Here is a 20915-nt window from a genome sequence, read left to right as displayed (position 1 = left end):
ATCTAATTCTCACGTTTTAATCCACATTTCATAATGAAGCTGATATTTAAAGCAATTAAGTAAATTGTCCAAATTCATGTGAATTATCTGTGCATTAAGTACTAAAGAATAACAGGGACTATTCTCTCCTGTCAAACTGGCAGATTAAGAATACTCAATGCTGTCGAGGGCTGGATGAGTAATAGAGTAACCTTGGACAAGTTATTTAATTTTTTCTGAGTATCTGTCTCGTCTTAAAATGCACCAAACCAAAACCTGACACTAAAAAAAGTAGTTGTTAACCAAAAGTTAAGCAGTTCAAACCCACCAGCTGCTCTGTGGGAGAAAAGATCTGGCAATCTGCTCTCATAAAGATTACAGCAGTTCTACCCTGTCATATAGGGTTGCTATGAGTCAGAATCCACCTAATGGCATACAACCCAAATGTCTAATATTAATGGAACTGCCATAAAAATTATGATAAGCTCATAAATTCCTTTTTATGAAATCATTAACAACTGTTTTTTCAACAATGTTTAAATTCTAGGGAAGATAGCTGTTTTACCTTTGAACTCCATGCCCACATTTCCAACAACCTCCTGCCAACTATTTCCCTGTAACTGTCTCACAGGCATCTGAAACATACAATCAGAAGAAAAATTAATTTCCTATGCCCCACCTCCGTCGAACGTGGCCTTCCTTTAGTGTTTCCTGCTTCAGTGAACTAGCGCCTCCCACCTTACTTGCCCTCACTGCATGCCCCCATCTCCAATGCCTGTTAGTATTATCTCCCAAATTTACCCAGAATCCAACCACTTGTATCCATCCTCACTGTCCCCACACTAGTCTTACCTGGACTACTGCAGTAGTCTCCTCACTAACTTCCAAGTCAACTCTTCCCGCCCCCCCCCAACTCCGAATAGGTCTTCACACTTCAACCAGAGTAATATTCAGAAATCCCCAACTCTGATTATATCTTTCCCCTTGAATGGCTTCTCGTTACTTTTCGGATATAATACAAAACTCTGGGCATGGCCCACAAACTGCATGATCAGGACTCCCTTGCCCTCCTGCCTAGTATTGTGGACGCCATGTCAGATTTAATAATTTGCCACCCCTTGCCCATCTCACTAAGCAGCCTTGGTGGCACAGTGGTTAAGCACTTGGCTGCTAACCAAAAGTCGGTGGTTCAAACTCACCAGCTGCTCCGCAGGAGAAAGATGTGGCAGGCTGCATCCGTAAACACTACAGCCTTGGAAACCCTATGGGGCAGTTCTACTCTCTCCTATAGGGTCGCTGTGAGTCAGAATCGACTCAACGGCAATGGGGCTTTGAGTCCCTCTCATCAAGCCAGTATCCTTTAATGTTAGTCAAACATTTATTTGGGGTAGATGGAGAGAATTTTATTAATTAAAAGTATATACAGAAACAGATTCACTTAACAATTCACTTCCTTTACAGCCAAAGCAGAGTCAAAGTTGTGAAATAACTTGGTAAAAGATTTCTCACTTCTAATTCTTATTCTCTCAGTAATGCGTGTGAGAAAGAATTTCTTACAACAGCTTCTTGGGAAGCATATTAAAGGGTTTTAAATTAAGTAACGAAATAATGCACTTGTTCCTGAAAAGCAGATTTATGCCATGTACTATTCTTGAAATTCTTGAGAATTTCAACTGACTAGAACTGCGTGCCAAATACCGTACTCAACAGACTACAAAAAAAAAAAAAAAAAAAAGCCATTGCCATCAAGTCGATTCCCATTCACAGCAACCCTACAGGACCAAGTAGAACTGCCTCATAGGGTTTCCAAGTAGCAACTGATGGATTCAAACTGCTGACCTTCTGGTTGGCAGCCAAGCTCTTAATCACTGCGCCAGGAGCCTTCCTCTGGAGGCTATAGTCCTTTCTGATGGGTGGTTCCAGTTTATATTTCAATCTGAGTTAACTGGCATATTTTCTGTTAATTCAGTTGCACTTTTGTGCCCCATACATATTTATAATCTGGACAACTCCCAGATCATTTACTCCTTAATCTGGCTCTGCTCCAGCCTCAGCCCCTGCCATTCTCCTTGCTCCCACCTGCCTCCAGGACTTTGCAGTTGCAGTACACGCAGCCAGCAAAGCATCTCCTCCTTGTCTCTTTAGCCCCACCTAGGAAATACCTACATCCTTGGTCCTCAGCTCAAAGGTCTCTTCCCAGGGACTGGTTACCAATAAACCAGGTATCCACAGGATTACTTGTGTTTACTAATCTGGAGTGTGCAATTTGACCTGTTTTTCACCACATCTTTGAAACGTGCGCAATTGTGCACTCCAGATTAGTAAGTAAACACCAGTAAACCCGTGTGTACCTTGCTTACTGATTAATCTGCCCCTATAATAACCCTTTCTCAAGAGATGTTTCTCATAGTTTACTTTCTTGGCATTTATTGGCAGACACACACATCCTTGTGTAGCTATCTGATTTCTATTTGTGTGCCTCACTAGATTACATACTTCATAGAGTTAGGCCCTATCATTTTTTAAATTACTATCTACAAAAGCAGAACTGTTCATAAAGTTTTCAATCAGCGTTTAACGAATAAATATAACAGTAACTGTAAACGTTGGGATACAAAACTATTTACCCAATGATCCCCATTTGGGAAGAAAATGAATTATGCATAGAAAAAAAGACAGGAAATGCACTAATTAAGAAGGCGAGGAAAATAAGTATATTTGCTTTAAAAAAAAATTAGGTGGAAACACAATAAGGCAATATAATTGGTAACTTGTGGAGTAGTAAAACAAAAAACCAAACCCGTTGCAGTCGATTCTGACTCACAGTGACCCTACAGGACAGAGTACAACTGCCCTATAGGGTTTCCAAGGAGCGCCTGGTGGATTCGAACTGCCGACCGTTTGGTTAGCAGCCATAGCTCTTAACCACTACACCACCAGGAAGCAAGAACTTTATAATGTATACTTTTTAAAAAAAAATTCGTCTTGATTTTTCAACCATTGGAATGTATTTCCTAATCAAAAATATTAAATATTTGCAAAACAGAAAATACACTAAAATATTAATGGTGATTATCTGCAGAGTGAGAGGAAGGTTTTGTTTTCTACTTCTACACTTTAAATTTCCTACAGTGAATATGAATAACTTTTATGATCAGAAAAAAAAAAAATCGTGCTTTTTAGAGAAGATCTTTGGCCACCTCGGAGGGAACTGTTTCCGTGGAGTCGCAAGGGCGGTGAGCAGAGATGCGAAGGCTGCCGCGACGAGGGTGATGGGATCGGTTTGTTTCCAGACGAGCGCGACTTGAGCACAGCAGGTTTGTGTGCTGCAGGGAAAGAACCAGGAGAAAGGGAGAGACTGAAAATGCGAACGGAGGAGGGAAGAAGCAGCGCCCGGCCCCGACGACCTCACTCTGGGGACCATTCGTAAGTGGGTGAACTCCTGTTCGGGCTATATATGTCTCAGAACTACGAGGAAGAGAAGGAAAAAGAGAATGATGGTCTGTTTTGGCTGCTACGGAGGAAAAAAAAACCAGACAGAGACGAACAGGCTTTCCACAAGCAGACGCTAAAGCGCTACCCGTGAGTGAAAGGACCACAGAGACACGAAAGCATCGCAAGGACTCCGCGCCCAGGCGGCCGCTAGGTAAACCCCGCCCATCGCTCGGGAGGAGCGGCGAGATGCACGCCGGAAAGGGGTTGCCTTGAGCTCACGCACGGTACCCTGCGCTGATCTCGCGAGAGCGATAGGGGGCGGCCGCGCAGTCCATGCAGGATGTGGTTCCTGGTTGCGTTTCTCCTGGTGAGCGTCGCAGCGCCGGGTAAGACCCCCCACCCCCACCCCCATCCCACTCTCGCCCCCAGTTCTTCGCCCTCATCCCTGCCAGTCTTCTTCCGTTCCCGACCCACCTTTCGGTACGGCATCAACTCCCTCCCTCCCCCCTCCCGGCCGTTGCCTCGGTCTCTTCCGGGAGCAACTGGTTCCTCTTTTTCAGAAGTCCGGTCGCCCGTTGTAAATGCCCTGGACTTAGAAGCGTCAGCCGCCGGAAATATGACCAACACTTCCAAGAAAGAAGAGACTTCTGCAGAAAGACACTCAGACAGCCACACCACGGAACCTCCGTCTAAGGAGGAACATTCCAGCACACCCTATCTGCGTCCGGCATCCACGAACGGCACTTCTGACAGTCCGGATCTGGAACAGACATCCCAGAAAGTCGACCCTGACAGGCCGGTTTCGGAACACGCGACCCTGAAAGACCCTACTGATAACGAGCAGTCCTCCATATCTGACCCGAACGCAGTACCTGACAAAGGAGACGATCAGCATGCTTCTAGGACAGAATCTGGGGAGAAAGTGTCAACAGACTCTGAGCCCGCTTCTCCCCAGCAGAAAGGAGAAGATAAGTCTTCAGATCTTGCTGAAGATGTGGAGCCCAAGGAGGCTGAAGAAGATGATGCAGAGCCCAAGGAGGCTGAAGAAGATGATGCAGAGCCGAAAGAGGAGTCCCCACCCAAAGAAGGGGTGTCAGGCCAGGCCTCCAGTGAGAACCGTGAAGGTCCACCTTTGGGTTCTATGAGTAGTGAGAAGGATGACCTTTTTAAGGACAATCCTGGAAGTGCCAGTGCAGAGAGCAGCCACTTCTTTGCATATCTGGTGACTGCAGCCACTCTTGTTGCGGTCCTCTATGTTGCCTATCACAACAAGCGAAAGGTAAGTCGAGAGTTGCCTTAGGGAGCGGAATGGGATTTCCTCCACTCTGAAATCTTGGTGTGTGGGCTAGTCTCCATCACTCATTGGCATGTGAGCACAGGGGTTTTAAGACAAACTTCAGTTTCTCCTCAGACCCTGCTGGGGCTCTTTACTCCTCTTATAGATCCTGTTTCCATCATGTCACCTGTTCCCTCTCAAAGTGCCCTCTGCTGTTGCATTGAGTGCCAAGTTAAGATGGCATCATGACCTGTCTTGAAGTGGGTTCTTCTCCCATAACCTTGAACTTAGAGCCTTCTCAGCTTCAGAGGACTTGGGTACATGACAGTTGATAAGTTCTTAGAGCCCTTGTGTTCTCATTTCCATTCTTGAGATGAGTGCTTCATTTCGAGCTTCCTTTCCCAAGCTTCTGTCTTCCATCTGCACTGGTAGAAAGAACGGTTTCAGTTACATAGTGTTCTACATCAACAGCAAGGAGCCCTGGGACTATTTCCTACAATGTGGGGTTTCTCATAACTGGAAGAAAGCCCAGAAAGTAGACAGATACACACACCTTTTACTTTACTTCTTTAGCAGGATTTGGTGTGAAATGACATTCCTGGCCCTTAGCAGCCACTTTGATGACTAAACGATTGCATTTCCTACTGAGACCTATGAATTTGAAGATAGTTTCTGTAGCCTGGTGTCTTAGTTATCTAGTGCTGACGTAATAGAAATACCACAAGTGGATGACTTTAACAGAAGTTTATTCTCTAGCCTTTCAGGAGAGTAGAAGTGCAAATTTAGGACGCCAGCTCCAGGGGAAGCCTTTCTTTCTCTGTCAGCTCTTGGGGGAAGGTCTTTGTCATCAGTCTTCCCTTGGGTGGGTCTAGCTGTATCTCAGCACAGGGGCCCCGGGTCCAAAGGACGTGCTTCCCTCTTGGTTTTTCATTCTTGGTGGCTGGAGGTCCCACTGTCTCTATACTCCATTCTGTCTCCTTTTGTCTCTTATAAGATAAAAGGTGATGCAGGCCACACCCCAGGGAAGTTCCCCTTACGTAGGATCAGGGCTGTGACCTGAGTAAGGGTGTTGCCTCCCATCCTAATTCTCTTTAACATAACCTAATCTTGCCTCATTAACCACAGGCAAAATTAGGTTTTACAACACATAGGAAAATTACATCATATCACAAAATGGTGGACCACAATGCAATACTGGGAATCATGGCCTAGCCAAGTTGACACATATTTTTAGGGGGCACAATTCAGTCTGTAACACCTGGTTAGAATCGCAGAGTCAAATTCATGATGGCAATCAGCCTATAGCTGTGAGAGTGAGGTAGGGCTTTGAGTTGCAGTGTGCATCCCTTACTCCATATCTAGCTGATCCAGCTGTTCAGCACGGATAGTAACCTTAGGAGTGGTGTGAGGGTGGGAAAGTTAAGAGTGCAGTTGATGAAGAAGGTAGGTATGGGGTGAAAGTGTACATTTAAAAGTATGAAATAATTATTGATAATGATTAGGAAAAAAACCATGTCCTAGCCTGGAAAACTCAGGAGCTCTCTGGGGAGGAGCAGGCAGATCCATCAGTTCAGTAGCCTTGGACTGAGAGCTCGTGAGTAAATCATACAGACTCCCACAAGGGTAGTCCAGAGCAGCCTTCTTCCATCTGTTGTTTCCTTTTAAGCAGGTATATAAATGAGCCAAAGAAGAACTCTGTATTAGCCCCAAGTTTATTTCATAACAGGCTGGGGCTTGTTAGCTCAGAAAGCCTACCTGTTAGCCCAAAAAACCCACCAGCACCAAACTCATTTTTACGCATCTAACTGTTTTTAAAGTAGCCCAAATAAGTGGCTGTGTCGCTTCTTAGAGCCTGCCTGTTTTACATGCCCTGTGAAACTGAACCCAGTATCTACCAGCCCCTGTTGTTGTTAGCTGCCATCAGGCAGGCTCTGACTCATGGCGACCTTGTGTATAACAGAAGGAAAGGTTGCCAGGTCCTGTGCCATCTTCATGATCTTTGATATGTATGAGCCCGTTGAGCCCTAAATAAAATAAAATTTTATGTTTATAAGGACCCCAGGCTGCTAGTCCCCTTCAGAGTTCTCAGAAGGACATGGCCTAGGTGCACTTAACACCTCCCCCCCCCCCCCGAGTAGTGTCTTGCCCTCTTCCCCTTCTAGTGGCTCCCTGCACTGCTTGTCTCTGGAAGACCTGCTTTTGGGGGTCACCTCAGTATGCAGCTACCACTGCATCAGCCCTGTTAAATAGTTTGTTGTGCAACACTACTATAATTGTTCTCTTTCCTTTCCCCAGATTATTGCTTTTGTCCTGGAAGGAAAAAGATCCAAAGTCACTCGGCGGCCAAAGGCCAGTGACTACCAGCGTTTGGACCAGAAGGTAAGGAAGGAAGAGCTAGGGCCACGGGAGGGATGCACAGCCTCAGATGGGTCCAGCAGAGCTTGCATTTGGCATGGCAGCAGCAGATGACTCTGGGGGTGCTTCTACTCTTGTCCCGGCCCTTTTTAGACCACAAAGTAGAGACGTTCATATATACATATCTACAGTGATAGAGCTAAAAGTGACCTTGAAGTAATCTACAACAGCTCCCGCCCTTGACACAGGAGAAAACTGAGGCCCAGAATCTAAGTTCCCACTACAAGTTGGCAGCAAGATCAGGTCCTGATAGCAGCTCCCTAGGTTCCCGGTCCTGTGCTTTTTGCACTGCACCAGCTCTTCACAAATGTTAGTAGGCATACGAATCACCTTGGGATTCTTGACAAAAAGCAAATTCTGATTCACTAGGTATGGGTGGAGGCTATGCAGCTACATTTCTGAGAAGACCCCAGGTGACATCAAGTGCTGCTGGAACCACACTTTAAGTAGCAAAGCACTAGATTCTATTCCCTGAAAACAAATGAGGCCCGAGCACATAGGCCTCCAACTCCCCCAGATCAGCCCGGTCTTAAGCAGAGACCTTCAGACCTGTGGACTCAGTTTCCTGACTGCAGCAGCCCATAGCCTCTGCCAGAAAGAAAAGCCCTCCTTCCATCCCACAGCAGCAGGAGCTGAGCCAGGGTCTTCCCGAAGGCTACCTGTATCAGCGGGAGTAGTGGACTCCCACCACATTGCTACCCCACACACTCTTCCTTGCTCCTTCTCTTTAGCCACAGTGAGGACATTGGCAAAGGACAGTTAGGGCCCAACTGTGAAGTGTTCCAGGCTTCCTGCAGGGAACAGAATTCACGTGTACAACGTGTACCAGCTACAGAACCAGCCACTCAGCTCAGAACGTCTTTGCTAGCTAGCCCAGCAGGTTAGCTTCACAGTTTGGTCCTGGCCTAGGCCTAGTATCTTCCTAGATAATTGACTTTAAGGATTTTTTTTTTTTTTTTTTTTAAACTTCAGCATAGGGTTTTTTTTTTTCCTAATTAAAAAAGTATACACATGTAAATCATTCAGAACAATACAGAATGGTATGAAGCAAAAAGTGAAGCTTCCCATATTCCCTCCCCCAAGGATATCTCCTTCTAGTCTTGTGTACATTCTGTTTCAAACTGACTTTTCAAATAATTTTATACGCTTTTACTATTATTAATTGCTGTTTGGTGGTGGGTCAGTTTGTCGTAATTCTGAGTTTTTTCCCTGAACTGCATCTTTTATAATTTTTTTCTTTTTCCCCCAAAATCAAAGCAATAAAGGATCTTCCTCTGGAAAATGGTGATCATTAACAATGGCTCATGTTGCTGTCGTTTCAGATTTGATTTTTTTTTTTTCCTGGAGAACCTTGTCCTCCCTGCTGATTTGTTTGTAAAATCAAGAGAAATGAAGAGAAAAGTACTGTGACCTAAGAGACACCTCCTCCTCTGGGATGTGGTGACAAGTCAGGGCTGGCGGAGGTGGGGGAATTGCTTGGGTTTTTGCACCTGCACTTTGGTGACGTTGTGCTCATGTGTTCTCTTTATTTATCCTTTACCCCTCTGAGTGTGAGTGGAGGGGGCAGATGGGAACTCAGCTGTGACCAAAGGGAGACCCCAGCCCTAGGCAGGCGACTGCTGTTGACCACCTACCCTTGGGCCTTGGCTCTGTAGTAGAGGTTCCCCTTGACAATAGCATTGTGCTCGCTGCTATTTCTCTTTGCAGACCCAGGAGCAAACTCTGCAGGTTCAGATACTTCTTGACCAAGGACTGTTACTTGGGGGATGTTCCCTTCAAAAGACGTAGAAGATGATGAATGCTGATGGGCAAAGGGCTTCTTTGAACACATAATTCTCTTCAAAGGCTTTAGCAGCTAACCAGAACAGCAAGTTGAAAAAGTGCTTTACTACCTGCTAATCCAACCTGTGTAGCATAAGTTCTTCACATTTTTCTGATATTTTCATATAATTTAGGACAAAATGAATCAATTTCTGTTTGGTAGTACCAAGAAAGAAGCTAAACTTGGTGTTTCTGGGCGTAAAGCTGTGAAACCCTGTTCCCATTGTAGATTTTTTAAGTGTGGTTATGATTGTTGATACATCAACATCATCTTCCATGCTTGCAGTCTTACTCAGTAGGGACTTTTTTAGGTAGGGCAAGTTCATGCTTCATGCAGGAAAACAATGTAGAAGAGTTTTGGTTTATGTCTACATTTTCTTAAAGGGCTTTTGTGAAACAGGTTTCCCACAAACAAACTCCGTTTGCCTTTGTCACCTAAAGTAAAAACAAAACAACAAACTGAATTCCGTGACCATTTTCCCATCATCAGATTGTCTTCTCATCTGATATAAAATGCCAAGGGTGATTAGTAAAATTCTTCCATCTCATGTCAGGGGACGTTAAAATTTAAGAAATTCCCTGGGCTTCCCCTGGGGTAGTGAGGGTAGTGTCTTGGACTGCGCTGTTTTTGAAGTTTTGTTTGAATCTGTTCTAGTCTTGCTCCCCCATTATACAGAGCCTAAAGAGAGTTCTTTCTGCAAAGGAAAAACTGAAGTAGAATAGCTAATCTCAGGGAAATGCAAAGAATGTGGGAAGTAAGGGGAAAATGATGAACTCTGTTGAGGAAGTCAGTCTGAAGAAGGGACCACCCTATTTGTCCTGTTAGCTTCCACCTTGCTTAAAATGGCCCGTGGCCTTGAGTTGAAACTTTCATTCCTGGCTGGTAACCTACTTCATGAAGATAAGGAATGAACGAATACTCCTCTGGGCATCATCTCTCTGTTTGTACACCAGTCTTACAATACTTTCCTCCAAGCTGAAGAGTTGTCTACCAAGATCTTCTAGCATTCCGTAAGACCTTGGTTATTTTATTCCCCTTTCTCTCTCCCTTCCCCTACTCCTCTGCCTTCCCTTCTCTTCTCTCATTTTCTATGTGTGCCTATCTATACTAGCACCTTTCTTTCTTTCTTTCTTCATGCATGCCCAGATTTCCACCCCACTCCTACTCCTGCTTGTATCCATCCTATTTGTTATTCCTTCTAGTTGAATTTCTCCACTAACTGTTGCTTCCATTATCATACCATTCACTCTCTTCATAATCTTTGCAAACTCAGTTCCTGTCTTTCTACTAATAGTGTTTTTCCAAAGGTTACCAGTTACCAGGTCACCAAATCCAGTGACTTGCTCTCAGAGCTTAGTCTTGTCCATGATACAGTTGGACACTATTGAGCATCCGAATTAAAATTCCCCTCTTTTGGTTTCTCTGACAAACTGTCCTGGTTTCTAAGAACTCCTTTGCCATTTCCTATGCTGGTCGGGGAGAGGGCTCTCAAAGGCAGGTCTCTGTTTTGACAGTCTCCTCAGAAATTCATCCATTCTTCATCCTCTGAGTGAGTGACTCTCGAGTCCTTATCCTTGGCCTAGTTCCCCAAAAAAAACCAGTCTTACTGTGTGCTGAATTTCAGCTTGGTTGTCCTGTTGTCACTAAAACTGAATTTCTCTCTTCTACCATTAAGTTGTTCCTCTCAACTGCCCAATTTTTTTACCCATCTGAGCTCAAAACTGCAAACTTCTACGATTTTTCTCTCTCATCACAAAAATCTTAACCGTTTTTCTCTTAATATCTCCAGGTATAAACTTTCTTTCCATTTTCATTTCAATTGCTTACCTCTCGCCACATTCCTGCCCATTTCACTTCTCGCCTGGACGTCTCCCCAAGAGCCACCTTAACCCGTTCTCCTGTCCCTGCTCTCTCACGTGCATAAGGAGACAAGATTGATCTTTCTGAAATACTTGCCCTGTTCTGAAGCTTCTGTCTGAACCTCTCAGGGCTTAGAGAATCAAGTTATAGACTCTTTGGTATTCGGGAGTCTGCAGATTGGCACCTTCCTGCCTGTCTTTCTCTGCATCCCAGTCAGGCAAAAGCCCCCTCTTTTTGGATGCCCCTCTGTGCGTCCGTGCCGTGTTCTTGCTGTGTTCCATGACCTCTTTGGTTGTGTTAACTCTCCTTTCTCTTCTTTTTTTTGCCTTCCCGAAATCTACCTGTTTCTTCATGGCCCAGCTCAAGTTTTCCCATGGATCTTCCTAACTGCCCCGCCCCACGTGATTGGCTCTTTGCATTCTACTCTAATAGCTCAGAATAATGCCATTCATTCTGGGACTTGAGCAAACCAGGGCAGTCAGTATCTGATGTCTTTGTGGTCTCCCCAGGAAAATTAATCTGCTCAAGGGAGAGCCCCTGGCATGGTCTTTGTATCTGCCTAACATAAAAGTGACATTTCTTAGGTATTTCAGGAGTTCAGTTTCTTCTTGCAAAGAAGACATTTTGTCCATTCGTGACATCTCAACGTGACTTAACTGAGGTTTCATGTGCAGTGCCTTCTGGCTACAGATTACTATGGCCTTATACATGTTGGATTTGTTCTTAGAGCAGGAAGAGAGCAGGTCTCAGGAACCGAACGGTCGACAGTGAGTGGACACATATGTATGTCATGCAGTCCACAATAGTCCAGCTTCTCAATAGCCTCTGAGAAGTAGTGTTCTTGTGCTGAAAGAGTACCTAGAATTTAAGTGCTGCTTCAGAAATTTCACTGAAGGAAATATTTCACACCAAAGGAAAACTTTTTTCTAGCTGATCGTCTTGTTTTGAAGGTAGAATATTTGAGGCATGTTTTCCTACAGATTATGTGGATGAAGGTGGGCTGGCTGAAGCATCTCTCAAGCCTGGTTTTGGGAGGTGAGGGGTGTGTAGCAGGCACATGGAGCCATGAGAGGTATCCCTATCTAGACAGCCATGTGCCTCCCACACCCCCCTTCCCTGCCCCAGCTTTTGGCTGAAGGTGATTTCTGTTAGGAGGGATCTGTACTTGGGTCACGGATGTCAACAGAGGAGCCTCTTTTCCTGATACAGATTACTGAGTAGACTTACTTTAAGAGTTCGCTTTTGGACTCTGCGGGAGTCGAAGGCCAGTGTATCTAGAAGTGCAAAGTCAACTCGGAAAGACCTGACAACTAGATAGGTATTTCTGACATTTCTTTTCCCTTAATGGCTTTTAACGCAACATTTGGTAATAGAACTCTTACCCCTAACATTCCCCTGATGGTGATTCTCATATTCTCCAGTTTATGTCATTTAAATTAAACAAAGGAAGCCTTAAAAACTATCGAATGGGAAACTAGTTCGCTCTGTAAACTTTCACGTAAATCACATTAAAAAAATAAAGGAAGCCCACCCTTGTTTTTACAGATGTGTAATGCTGCAGGTGTGGTGAAAGTTAGCTTTGCACATGTTCTCAATCATTTGAACACAGGAGAGAGTGCTGTACATCAGATCCTGTGATTCTGCCAGGCTGTTCTCTGAAAACTTTTGGCTGGAAAGGATGAATTGGGCATTGCCTTGCTTAAGTAAGCCTCTTGAGAGGAGACTTTCAGGCTTAATTGAACTACATCCAGAGTCAAGACTGAATTTCAACGCAGCTAGCTCCACAAGTCAGGTGTGAGTTTCCTAAATATTCCAATTTAGACACTCTTCTGTATAGGGTTTGGGTCTGAGCTATACGGTAGTTCAAGCTACCAACAAATTCAGCCACCTCACACTCTTTGATAGATATTCCTTTGATTCATAAGTCTACCTTGTTAAATAAATGATTGAAATTGTTGCCATTCTTTTTTTTTTTTTTGCCTAGTTAGTCGGTTGCCACTGTTTTGCAGTGTTTTGTATTTTCAGCTTTTCTGTAACTTAATTATGATTACTTAATCTTATTTTTTAAAGCTGATTTGGTCTACTGATAAGTATTTTTCAGTACATAATATTGTACTAGCTTCTGTGAATGCCATCTCAATGTAGTATTGTATCATACAACAGAAAACAAAGCAATTTTCAAATTGTAAAGCTATAAATGATTCAGTTTATTAGTACTGCATTAAAATTGAGTAAAATTGGTGATTCAGTTTAACATAAAGCTTTTTTTTTTAAACCTTAAACCTTCGTTTACCTTCCCATCCAGTCTCCATACATCCACCAGATAAACTGCCAACACAACTCATGAGCGTTTTCGTTCTCTGATCGTGACTTGATTTTCTGCCCCCACACGCCTCCATCTACCAGGCCCAGGTCTGGGAGGTAGCTGGGCCCTCTGCCACAGCACATTCAGTTACCTCTGCTTGTCTTCTGCTCTGCCCTTGGCCTGGAATGCCGTTTCAATCTGCTTCTCCCCTACAAAGTCATCTTTCCAGTCCTGTACCCTCACTAACATCACCTTTCCCCAAATATTTTGGAATATAAGCCTTGAGGCTTGATGTGGAGAAAAACAGGTGGAATTGTGCACTATAGATTAATAAGCACAGGTAAGCCTGTGCATACCTTGCTTATTTTATGAGGTGCTCCGTCCTTATGCCTTATTACCCCCAAAACCACACAGAGCCTGCTACAGACATTTCCCTGTTCTCTGAAAGAGCCATTGGAACCAGCAAAAATGGCATCTGGAGCCCTCTGAACCTACAGAACCAAAACCATGCCTAGACTGGGTCTTCAGTAGGGATAGTATGCTTTAAAAGTTATAAAAGATAATCCGCATCAGCTAGAAGAGCTTCACTTTAAGACCTGTGATCTACCCTGGGCCTGCGGGTTGGAGCTTTGCTCAGAAAACCAAAACAAGTGCTTTATATAGGCAAGGCACTAATGCAGAAAGGTACCCTAGCCACGGGGCAAATTCCTCTGACTCATCCCTGACGCAGCTACTTCTGTGCCTGGATCCTTGAGTGAAGCTTCTTAAGGTCCAAGTACAAGTTGCGCTTCAGGATGGCGCCACTGCACAGCATGGCCCATTGCAGGGCCCCCATCAACCCGCAAGTGAAGACGTCCTGGCCTAGAAGGCAAGAGCAGAGGCCCGTCGGCATCCACGCAAACAGAGGGGGAGGACAAGGGCACTCACGTTCCTCCCTCTGAGCTAGGGCCACCCAGAGACTAGGCTTCATGTCGGGAGGAAGGCGCACGAACTGCAAGGCATCCCAGTTGAGAGCATGGGAGGCTGCAGGAGCCTGCAGTGCACGAGGACAGAAACAGAGGACTCTGGGTGACAGGGTGGCCCACGGTGTCAGGTCCTGGCAGAACAGGGCAGTCAGTGTACCTGTCAGGTAGAGGTTGGGGATGGGGCTTTGAGCCCTCATGGAGGCTATCAGATGAGGATGCAGGCGGTCGAGGTCATGGTCAGCCCCATAGCAGGCACCTCGTGGGGCAGCCAGATAGAACTGACTGGTCAGTGGGGATCCTCCAGTCACACTGTCCACCTGAGGAGGCAAAAAAGGTGGCCTCGGCAGGAGTGGGACCTGCCGAGATTCTTCTCTTCCCCTTTTCTGCTCTCCTGGAGCAGCCTGCCTGCCTGCTGAGCGTCCCTGGGACTGTTATCTCCGGGCTTTATTCCCTGCCCTAAGGAAAGGGTGGAAATGGCACCAAGAGGTCTGTCACCACCACTGGATACTCTGTCCTCCTACCTGCCCCTCCAGCTGGGGGAAGAGCTTCAGGACAACCGACATAGCAGCTTCAACAAAGGCATTTTTGAGGGTCTCAGTCACTGCTCCGCTTTCCCTGTGGCTTTCTTCCTGCCACTCAAACCACTCATAGGCGGTGGGTATCAGCATGTTCATCGTGGACCGGTCTAGGGTGCAGAGCCAGGGTTACTGCTGCCTGGTCCCTTCCCCGCTCCTGCCCCCTCTCCAGCAGGCCCCCACGCCTCACCTGGGAATCGGTCCTCCCACGTCGGGTCCTTGGTTGATGGGAAAGAAATGAAGAAAACGGCAGATGTGTGCCGCACGCAGCCTTTTCCCTGGGCACAGAGAGGTAGTGCTCCATCCTGTGGGTGACAGCAGTGGCTGCAAATCCCTGTCCTCGTTCCTCCCAGCCACCCCAGGGACAGCTCACACCCAGGGACTCACCACAGTGATGACAATGTGGTACTGAGGAAAAAGCCCTTCAAGGAGTAAATTCCTGCCCACTCCTTCTCATTCCATGAGGCAGCAGGGGCCCTAGGGGGCCGTAGGCTAGTTCTGACACCCGTCTGTACGCACGCAGACACACATACCTTACGCCTTGTCCATGTCTATGTCAAAATAAACATAGTAGTTGGTGGACTCCAGACCCAGGTCCTTCTTGTTGCCTTGTAGGCAGATGAAAACATAGAAAATGCCCAAGCTGTGCCGCACCATTGCCAGCCGTTTCTTCACATCTATCATAGGGAGTGCGGGAGGGCTGCGATGACCTGTGGCCAGAAACTGCCATTGCCTGTGCCAGGAGAGTCTGTTGTCAACTCCCTTTATCTACAGCCTTCTCCTCAGCTGCCTGCCTCAGGCCCAGCCCATTTTTACAGCTCTTATTTCAACATTAACTTGGCAGGGCCTGGTCTTCGTCGGTGGCCTGCCTGTGAAGCACACAACCGCAGGCTCCTACTCTCCCACCTCCACCTACTTCTGCTCTAAACACCTTCATAAGCAGGTGACGCCCAGCCCCTGGGCCCTAACCTCCTTAGGCTGGCTCACAGCACCTGTAGGACACAGTCTCAGGCCAACTGCCTCCAATCCTCATGACTCAGCAGGAGGAGGAGGGAAGAGCAGCACTACGGAGGAAGGAACCACTGTGAGGCCATCCCATGTCCCCTGGACCCAAGCAGCTGGGCTTCCCTACCTCTCAGCTACAAATGACCCCAGACCAGTTTTCTGGAAACTGAAACCCACAAATGCTTGTTCTTTATTTCCATTCCAAGGAGCATCTCCAGAACCTGCTTGAGGGCGAACTCGGCCACTGCCCTGCTTCATGCACTTAACAAATATTTATTAACCTGAAATGTTCTGGGCCCTCTGCTAGGGATACCACAGAGAATCAATAGACATGATGCCTGCCTACAGGAAAAGAGATTTCTCTGAAAGAAGTTGGCTATCTATCAGGAGCTACAAAAAACTGAGTGCCACAGGTAGGGTGCCCATATAATCTATCATCCAAAACACCCTTGAGAGTGAAACCAAAAACCAAACCAAACCAGTGGCCGTCGAGTCAATTCCAACTCATAGCGACCCTATAGGACAGAGTAGAACTGCCCCATAGGGTTTCCAAGGAGCGGCTGGTGGATTATTAATAATTACATTAGGAAAATAGACATAAAACTTAGACACCCAGCTATGGGAGCATACTGAGGAGGGAAGGGGAACATGGGCTTTCTCTGACCCCTCCCCCCAGATCCCATGTAGATCCTGAGGCCCAGATGCTCAGCCTGTCACCTTGCCGAAGGCAGAGGGACAGTCACAGTAAAGTGCAGAGGACTGCCCTCACCTGGTGCTGGAGCTGCAGGAGCACCTTCTCCCCTGGGTCCCAGCATCCAGGGGTAGGCACACTGCTGGCACCCCCTCTCCAGGTGGGATGGGAGGTTGGCATGAAGGGAACAGGAGCCCAGGAGTGGAACCCCTGGGTCTTCAGAGGCTGCTTAGAAAGCAGCGCCCTCCACCTAGCCCCTCCCTCCACCTGTCCCTTTCTCCTCTTTCCCAAGCTAGAAAGGGCCTGGGAGCCACAGACCTTCCTCCCCAAACCATCCCCAGTGACCCCTCAAGGCTCAGCAGTGGGATTTAAGAAAGGATTTCCCTATTCACAGAGACTCCCCTACTTGACCACCCCATCTCCACCCTCAACCCCAACTGGCTCAGCCTGTTCCAGAGGCCACCTGATACCTGGTTCCCATCCCTAGGAGGTAGATAGAACTGTGAGAATCCCCTCCCCCAACCAGCTGGAAACGAAGGGCGTCCTGGCACCTGGGATCTCTGAGTTAAGTCTCATCACCTCACCATCACTGCCTGAAGTGCTCTCAAACTGGGATTCACCTGGGGCAGCACCCAACCCCCCACCCAAGACGGGCAACTGGTCCTTCAGCCAGCTTGGGCTGGCACCATTAGATTGCTTTCAACGGAAGATACATAAGAGCATGAAAACTGTAGCTGGACGAGGGGAGATCAAGCTGAGCAGGTGACTGGAGCATGGCTGCCTGGGAAGAGGCAGGATGAGGGGAATGCTGGGGCCTCTAGAGGACAGTGGCAGGGCTCATTGTCCTGGGCTAGAAGGGAAAAGGGAGGAAAGGGTTACAGAAAGGGAGGCAGGAAGTACCAAAGGCAAAGTCTGTGGTCCTCCTCACAACCTGCCCCGCCTTCCTGTAACTGGGCAGTCTCTGCCTCACCCCACTCAGCTCACCCAGTTGGACAGCTAGGAGGCCTCTGCTAAGTGAGGCAAAGGTACTGGTTTTCCATGGCACACATCCTATACCTCAGCCACCTCACCTACCCACCATGAAGAAATCCAGGACCTCACTTTTCTACTGAACCCACTGTGCTGCCCACTTTCCCCAGCTCCGCAGGGAGCAGCCCATGGGGCCCACCACGGGTGGAGAGCTCCTCCCCACTGCTTCCTGCACTCCTCGTCCTCAGCCCACTAATATCCCTGGTGTCCATCCCACCCCAGCCAAAGCCTTTATCTAGACCCCTCTCTCTTACTCCTGCTGGATTGTTGGTCCCCTCCTGGCCAACCAGCCTCCTTTCCTCACATCACACCAGTAGCTTCGAGTTACATGACAACCTGAGTCCACTTCAACATGGTAACTTCTCATCTAGCTTTGGCTCGGCTACTTAGACCTTGTGGGCTGCTCCTGCTCTCCTGCCCCGTTTGGTGAGGCCGTTGCTCTAGAGTGCCCACACTTCTCAGCCCAGGTAGGGTACAAAAAGCCTAGACTTTCGAGTCATACAGACCAGAGTTCTCATCTCAGCTCTGCCACTTTCACTGAGTGGCCTTGGGAAGTTACTTGACCTCTATGGGCCTCAGTTTCCCCAACCATAAACATTAGGATGATGATATCTCTTTCTCTGGTGATTGTGAGGATCAAATACAATGACAAAAGTTGAGCCTCTCACATAGACTTATCCATGGTACGCCCATAAATATACCCACCTCCCCTCCACAAATCCAGGCTTTTATTTTTAGACACAGCCTGTCAGAGATGACTGCATTGAGGCTTATTTCTACCTGGGTACCAGATTTCAAGCATGGGGCTCAAGAAACAGAAGAAAGCCAGAAAGGTACTCTGGCAAGCTCAGCCCCAATAAGGAGCTGGGTCCTGAAAGAAGAAAAACATCCCAAATAAAGCACACACCTATTATATCTATCCTTTCTTCTCCACATCAGTGTTGCTTCCCTACTGATATTACCAGATCAATCTCCTCTATTCAAAATAAATGAGAAATTAAGAAAGAAAGTGGAATTCACACTACAAACTCAGTGAAAACCCAAGAAATGTTCCTTTAGGACTCTACTCACTAACTATTAAAAGATGATCTAAGATCTAGAGAAACTGGAAATGGGCCACTTGGAATGGAGACTTAAAAGAGGAGAGGGAAAAGTGGTTGAGATTACAAGGGGAACGGGTGTAAATATGCCAAGAATGAAATGAGAGATAAGGACCAAAGAGTCTTTGGGGATGATGGAACAGAAAGGAACTTGTTTCCAACCCCTAAACACAGAGGCTTGCTGCAAACAGATACCATTAGACACCAAAATTCTCACCTTTTCTGCTTAAGGATAGTCAGAGGGTAGCTGGTTTGGGAAGCCAAGAAGAAGAGAGAAAGCATCACACAGGCTGAGCAAGATGACTCCAGAAGGGGAAATGCTGGAGAACTTGGAAGACAGCAACGCAGACCAGTCTCTTACCTGGCAGATAGCGGGCATGCTCTGGCAATAAGTGCTCGTAGGTATTGAACAGCCCTGCATTGGAGATCACGATGGGGCAGTAGATGTTCACCAGCTCTTGGCCCTTCTTCACACTGACACCTGCAGACACAGGAGGTGGGTGAAGTTCTGAGAGCTCTAGGAAGGTAAAGAAAGGCCCACAGCCTCACAGATCTCCCCCAGCCTACGCTTCATTTTCTCAGACCTGGGAGTCCAGCCCACCTTGGGCCAGGCAGTGCAGACCCAGGCAAAATTGCAGTGTGAGTGGAATATCCTCAAGCACTGCAACCTATCCCACAATGGCTTCTGCGCTTACCTTCCCTAGCTCTCTCCCCACTTGTCCCACCCTTCTGTCCCCCAGGCCCCTCTTTTCTTGAGCAAAGCCCAACTATCAACCCTGACAAAGCTCATGGGCTAACACCCTCCCTTCTTCCTTCTTCACTGATGCCAGAGTTCTATTTCACCTTACTGTTCTCTTTAAGAGGAGCCCTAGTGGCACAGTCGTTAAGTGCTCAGCTGCTAACCGCAGGGTCAGTGGTTTGAACCCACCAGCCACTCTGCAGCAGAAAGATGTAGCATTCTGCTTCCCTAAATATTTACAGCCTCAGAAACCCTACAGGGCATTTCTACTCTGTCCCAGAGGGTCCCTATGAGTTGGAATCGACTCCATGGCAATGGTTTTGGTTTGGTTTGATTCTCTTTAAAACCCTTCAAGGACACCTCAGATTTATAACATGCCTTGTAGCAGCCTTCCATGATCTGGTCCCTTCTGTGTGCGCAGCCTCATCTCTTGCTACTCTTATGGAACTATTAGGTAGAACCATGTGAAACAACGGACATTCGACCATTTTTTGGACCTGTAAAAACTGATGTTTCTTATAGTTCAACCTAACACTCTCAGATGCCTGGAAATGCTCAGCTCTTTCATACCTCCATGGCTTCGCACATGCTGTTCCCTGCCTGGAACAACTTCCTTCACCCTGACCACTGGCTAGCTTCTCAGCCTTTATGATGTGGCTCAGACACCTCTGCCTCTGTGAGGCCTTCCCTGTTCCACCATCCTCTATGTCACCTCCATCCCAAGCATATGTGTCGACTGTGGAACTTATATTGCAATAATGTTCCCTATGTAGTTGGAAACTTCTTGAGTTAGAGATTGGCACTTATTTTTGTTTTTGTCTGTATCTTTTATTGCCTGGCACATGGAAAACACAAGTATGTTCTGAATTGAATTTAACTGAATTGATCAGTTGACCTGCTCTTGGACCCTTTTCAGCTGAAAGGAGAACTTGCTCACAGACATCAGAGAAAATATTGCACAACTGCCACCTCTCTCTCACTACCCAGCAACCTCTTGATCTCTTTTACAAATACATTCTCAGACCTCACTGATGGCCTTTTCTCCCTTGTTCTGTTGTGAACTGGCCCACTGACTCACCACCTACTCCTTCAAAGGTTCCTCTGGGGAGTTCACCATCATGCCAGCCCTGTATCCTCAGGCCTCTTGGTTCCCTTCCCTGCTGCTTCTCAATCAGCCCCTAGACACGGATGGCCTGTTCTGTTTGCCATAGTCCATTGTTGCACAGACGGCCTCCTCAAAGAGTTAATCCGCTGTGGGATCTGACTCTCTGTGCAGGTAACAGCACCAACCTGAGTCAGGACAATGAGATTCTAGGTCCTCCTCTGCCATTACAGGTGAGGGCAGGGTACTCTGCTGGCCTCCATACTGCCCTGGGGAGTGCTCAGGTGACTCACTCATTCCAGCCCTCCCTGAACCAACATTTATTAAACTTCTTTTAAGAGCTAGGTGGTGCAAATGGTTTGCGCTGAACTACTAACTTAAAGGTTGGCAGTTCAAACCCACCCAGTGGTACTTCAGAAGAAAGTTCTGGCAATCTGCTTCCATAAAGATTAAGCCAAGGACTTCCAGCAAGATGGCGCTCTAGGCAGAAACACCACGCCGTCCCTCCACAACAAAGATCGGAAAAACTAAGCCAAACAGAGAATCAACAATCCTGAAACCCTAGAACATCAAATGAAGAGATAAAGAACTCAGCCGAACACCAAACGGAGTAAGAA

General features: G+C 46.8%; 2 protein-coding genes across 3 annotated transcripts in view; one reads left to right on the top strand and one right to left on the bottom strand.

Moving 5' to 3' along the window:
- Positions 1–3705: 3705 nt before the first annotated feature.
- TGOLN2 (trans-golgi network protein 2) lies at positions 3706–10068 on the top strand. 2 transcript variants are annotated; one of them, XM_023742345.1, is made up of 4 exons: positions 3706–3800; positions 3975–4693; positions 6986–7069; positions 8428–10068. In XM_023742345.1, exons 1-4 carry the CDS (start codon positions 3755–3757, stop codon positions 8431–8433), a joined length of 855 nt encoding a protein of 284 aa, XP_023598113.1. In that variant the 5' UTR covers positions 3706–3754; the 3' UTR covers positions 8434–10068. The 2 variants fall into 2 exon arrangements, with proteins under 2 accessions (XP_023598113.1, XP_023598114.1); XM_023742346.1 differs by having other exon boundaries at positions 3724–3800; positions 3978–4693.
- A 2669-nt stretch (positions 10069–12737) lies between these two features.
- The window catches only part of LOC101346268 (all-trans-retinol 13,14-reductase-like), a 25822-nt gene continuing 17644 nt past the window's right edge, over positions 12738–20915 (bottom strand). The window contains 7 exon segments of the mRNA XM_023742349.1: positions 12738–13953; positions 14215–14374; positions 14579–14742; positions 14823–14879; positions 14882–14937; positions 15171–15309; positions 18819–19001. Of these exon segments, the coding sequence (XP_023598117.1) occupies positions 13823–13953; positions 14215–14374; positions 14579–14742; positions 14823–14879; positions 14882–14937; positions 15171–15309; positions 18819–19001 (890 nt within the window). The 3' untranslated portion in view covers positions 12738–13822.

Source organism: Trichechus manatus, unplaced genomic scaffold (genome assembly GCF_000243295.1).
Source record: "Trichechus manatus latirostris isolate Lorelei unplaced genomic scaffold, TriManLat1.0 scaffold00208, whole genome shotgun sequence".
In the NCBI taxonomy this organism is placed as follows: domain Eukaryota; kingdom Metazoa; phylum Chordata; class Mammalia; order Sirenia; family Trichechidae; genus Trichechus; species Trichechus manatus.
This window is presented reverse-complemented; position numbering and strand designations above follow the sequence as displayed.

Coding starts and splice junctions, on each gene's coding strand:
- TGOLN2 (XM_023742345.1), top strand. CDS start 3,755: ATGTGGTTCCTGGTTGCGTTTCTCCTGGTGAGCGTCGCAGCGCCGG. Junction 3,801..3,974: donor GGTGAGCGTCGCAGCGCCGG/GTAAGACCCCCC, acceptor CCTCTTTTTCAG/AAGTCCGGTCGCCCGTTGTA. Junction 4,694..6,985: donor CCTATCACAACAAGCGAAAG/GTAAGTCGAGAG, acceptor TCCTTTCCCCAG/ATTATTGCTTTTGTCCTGGA.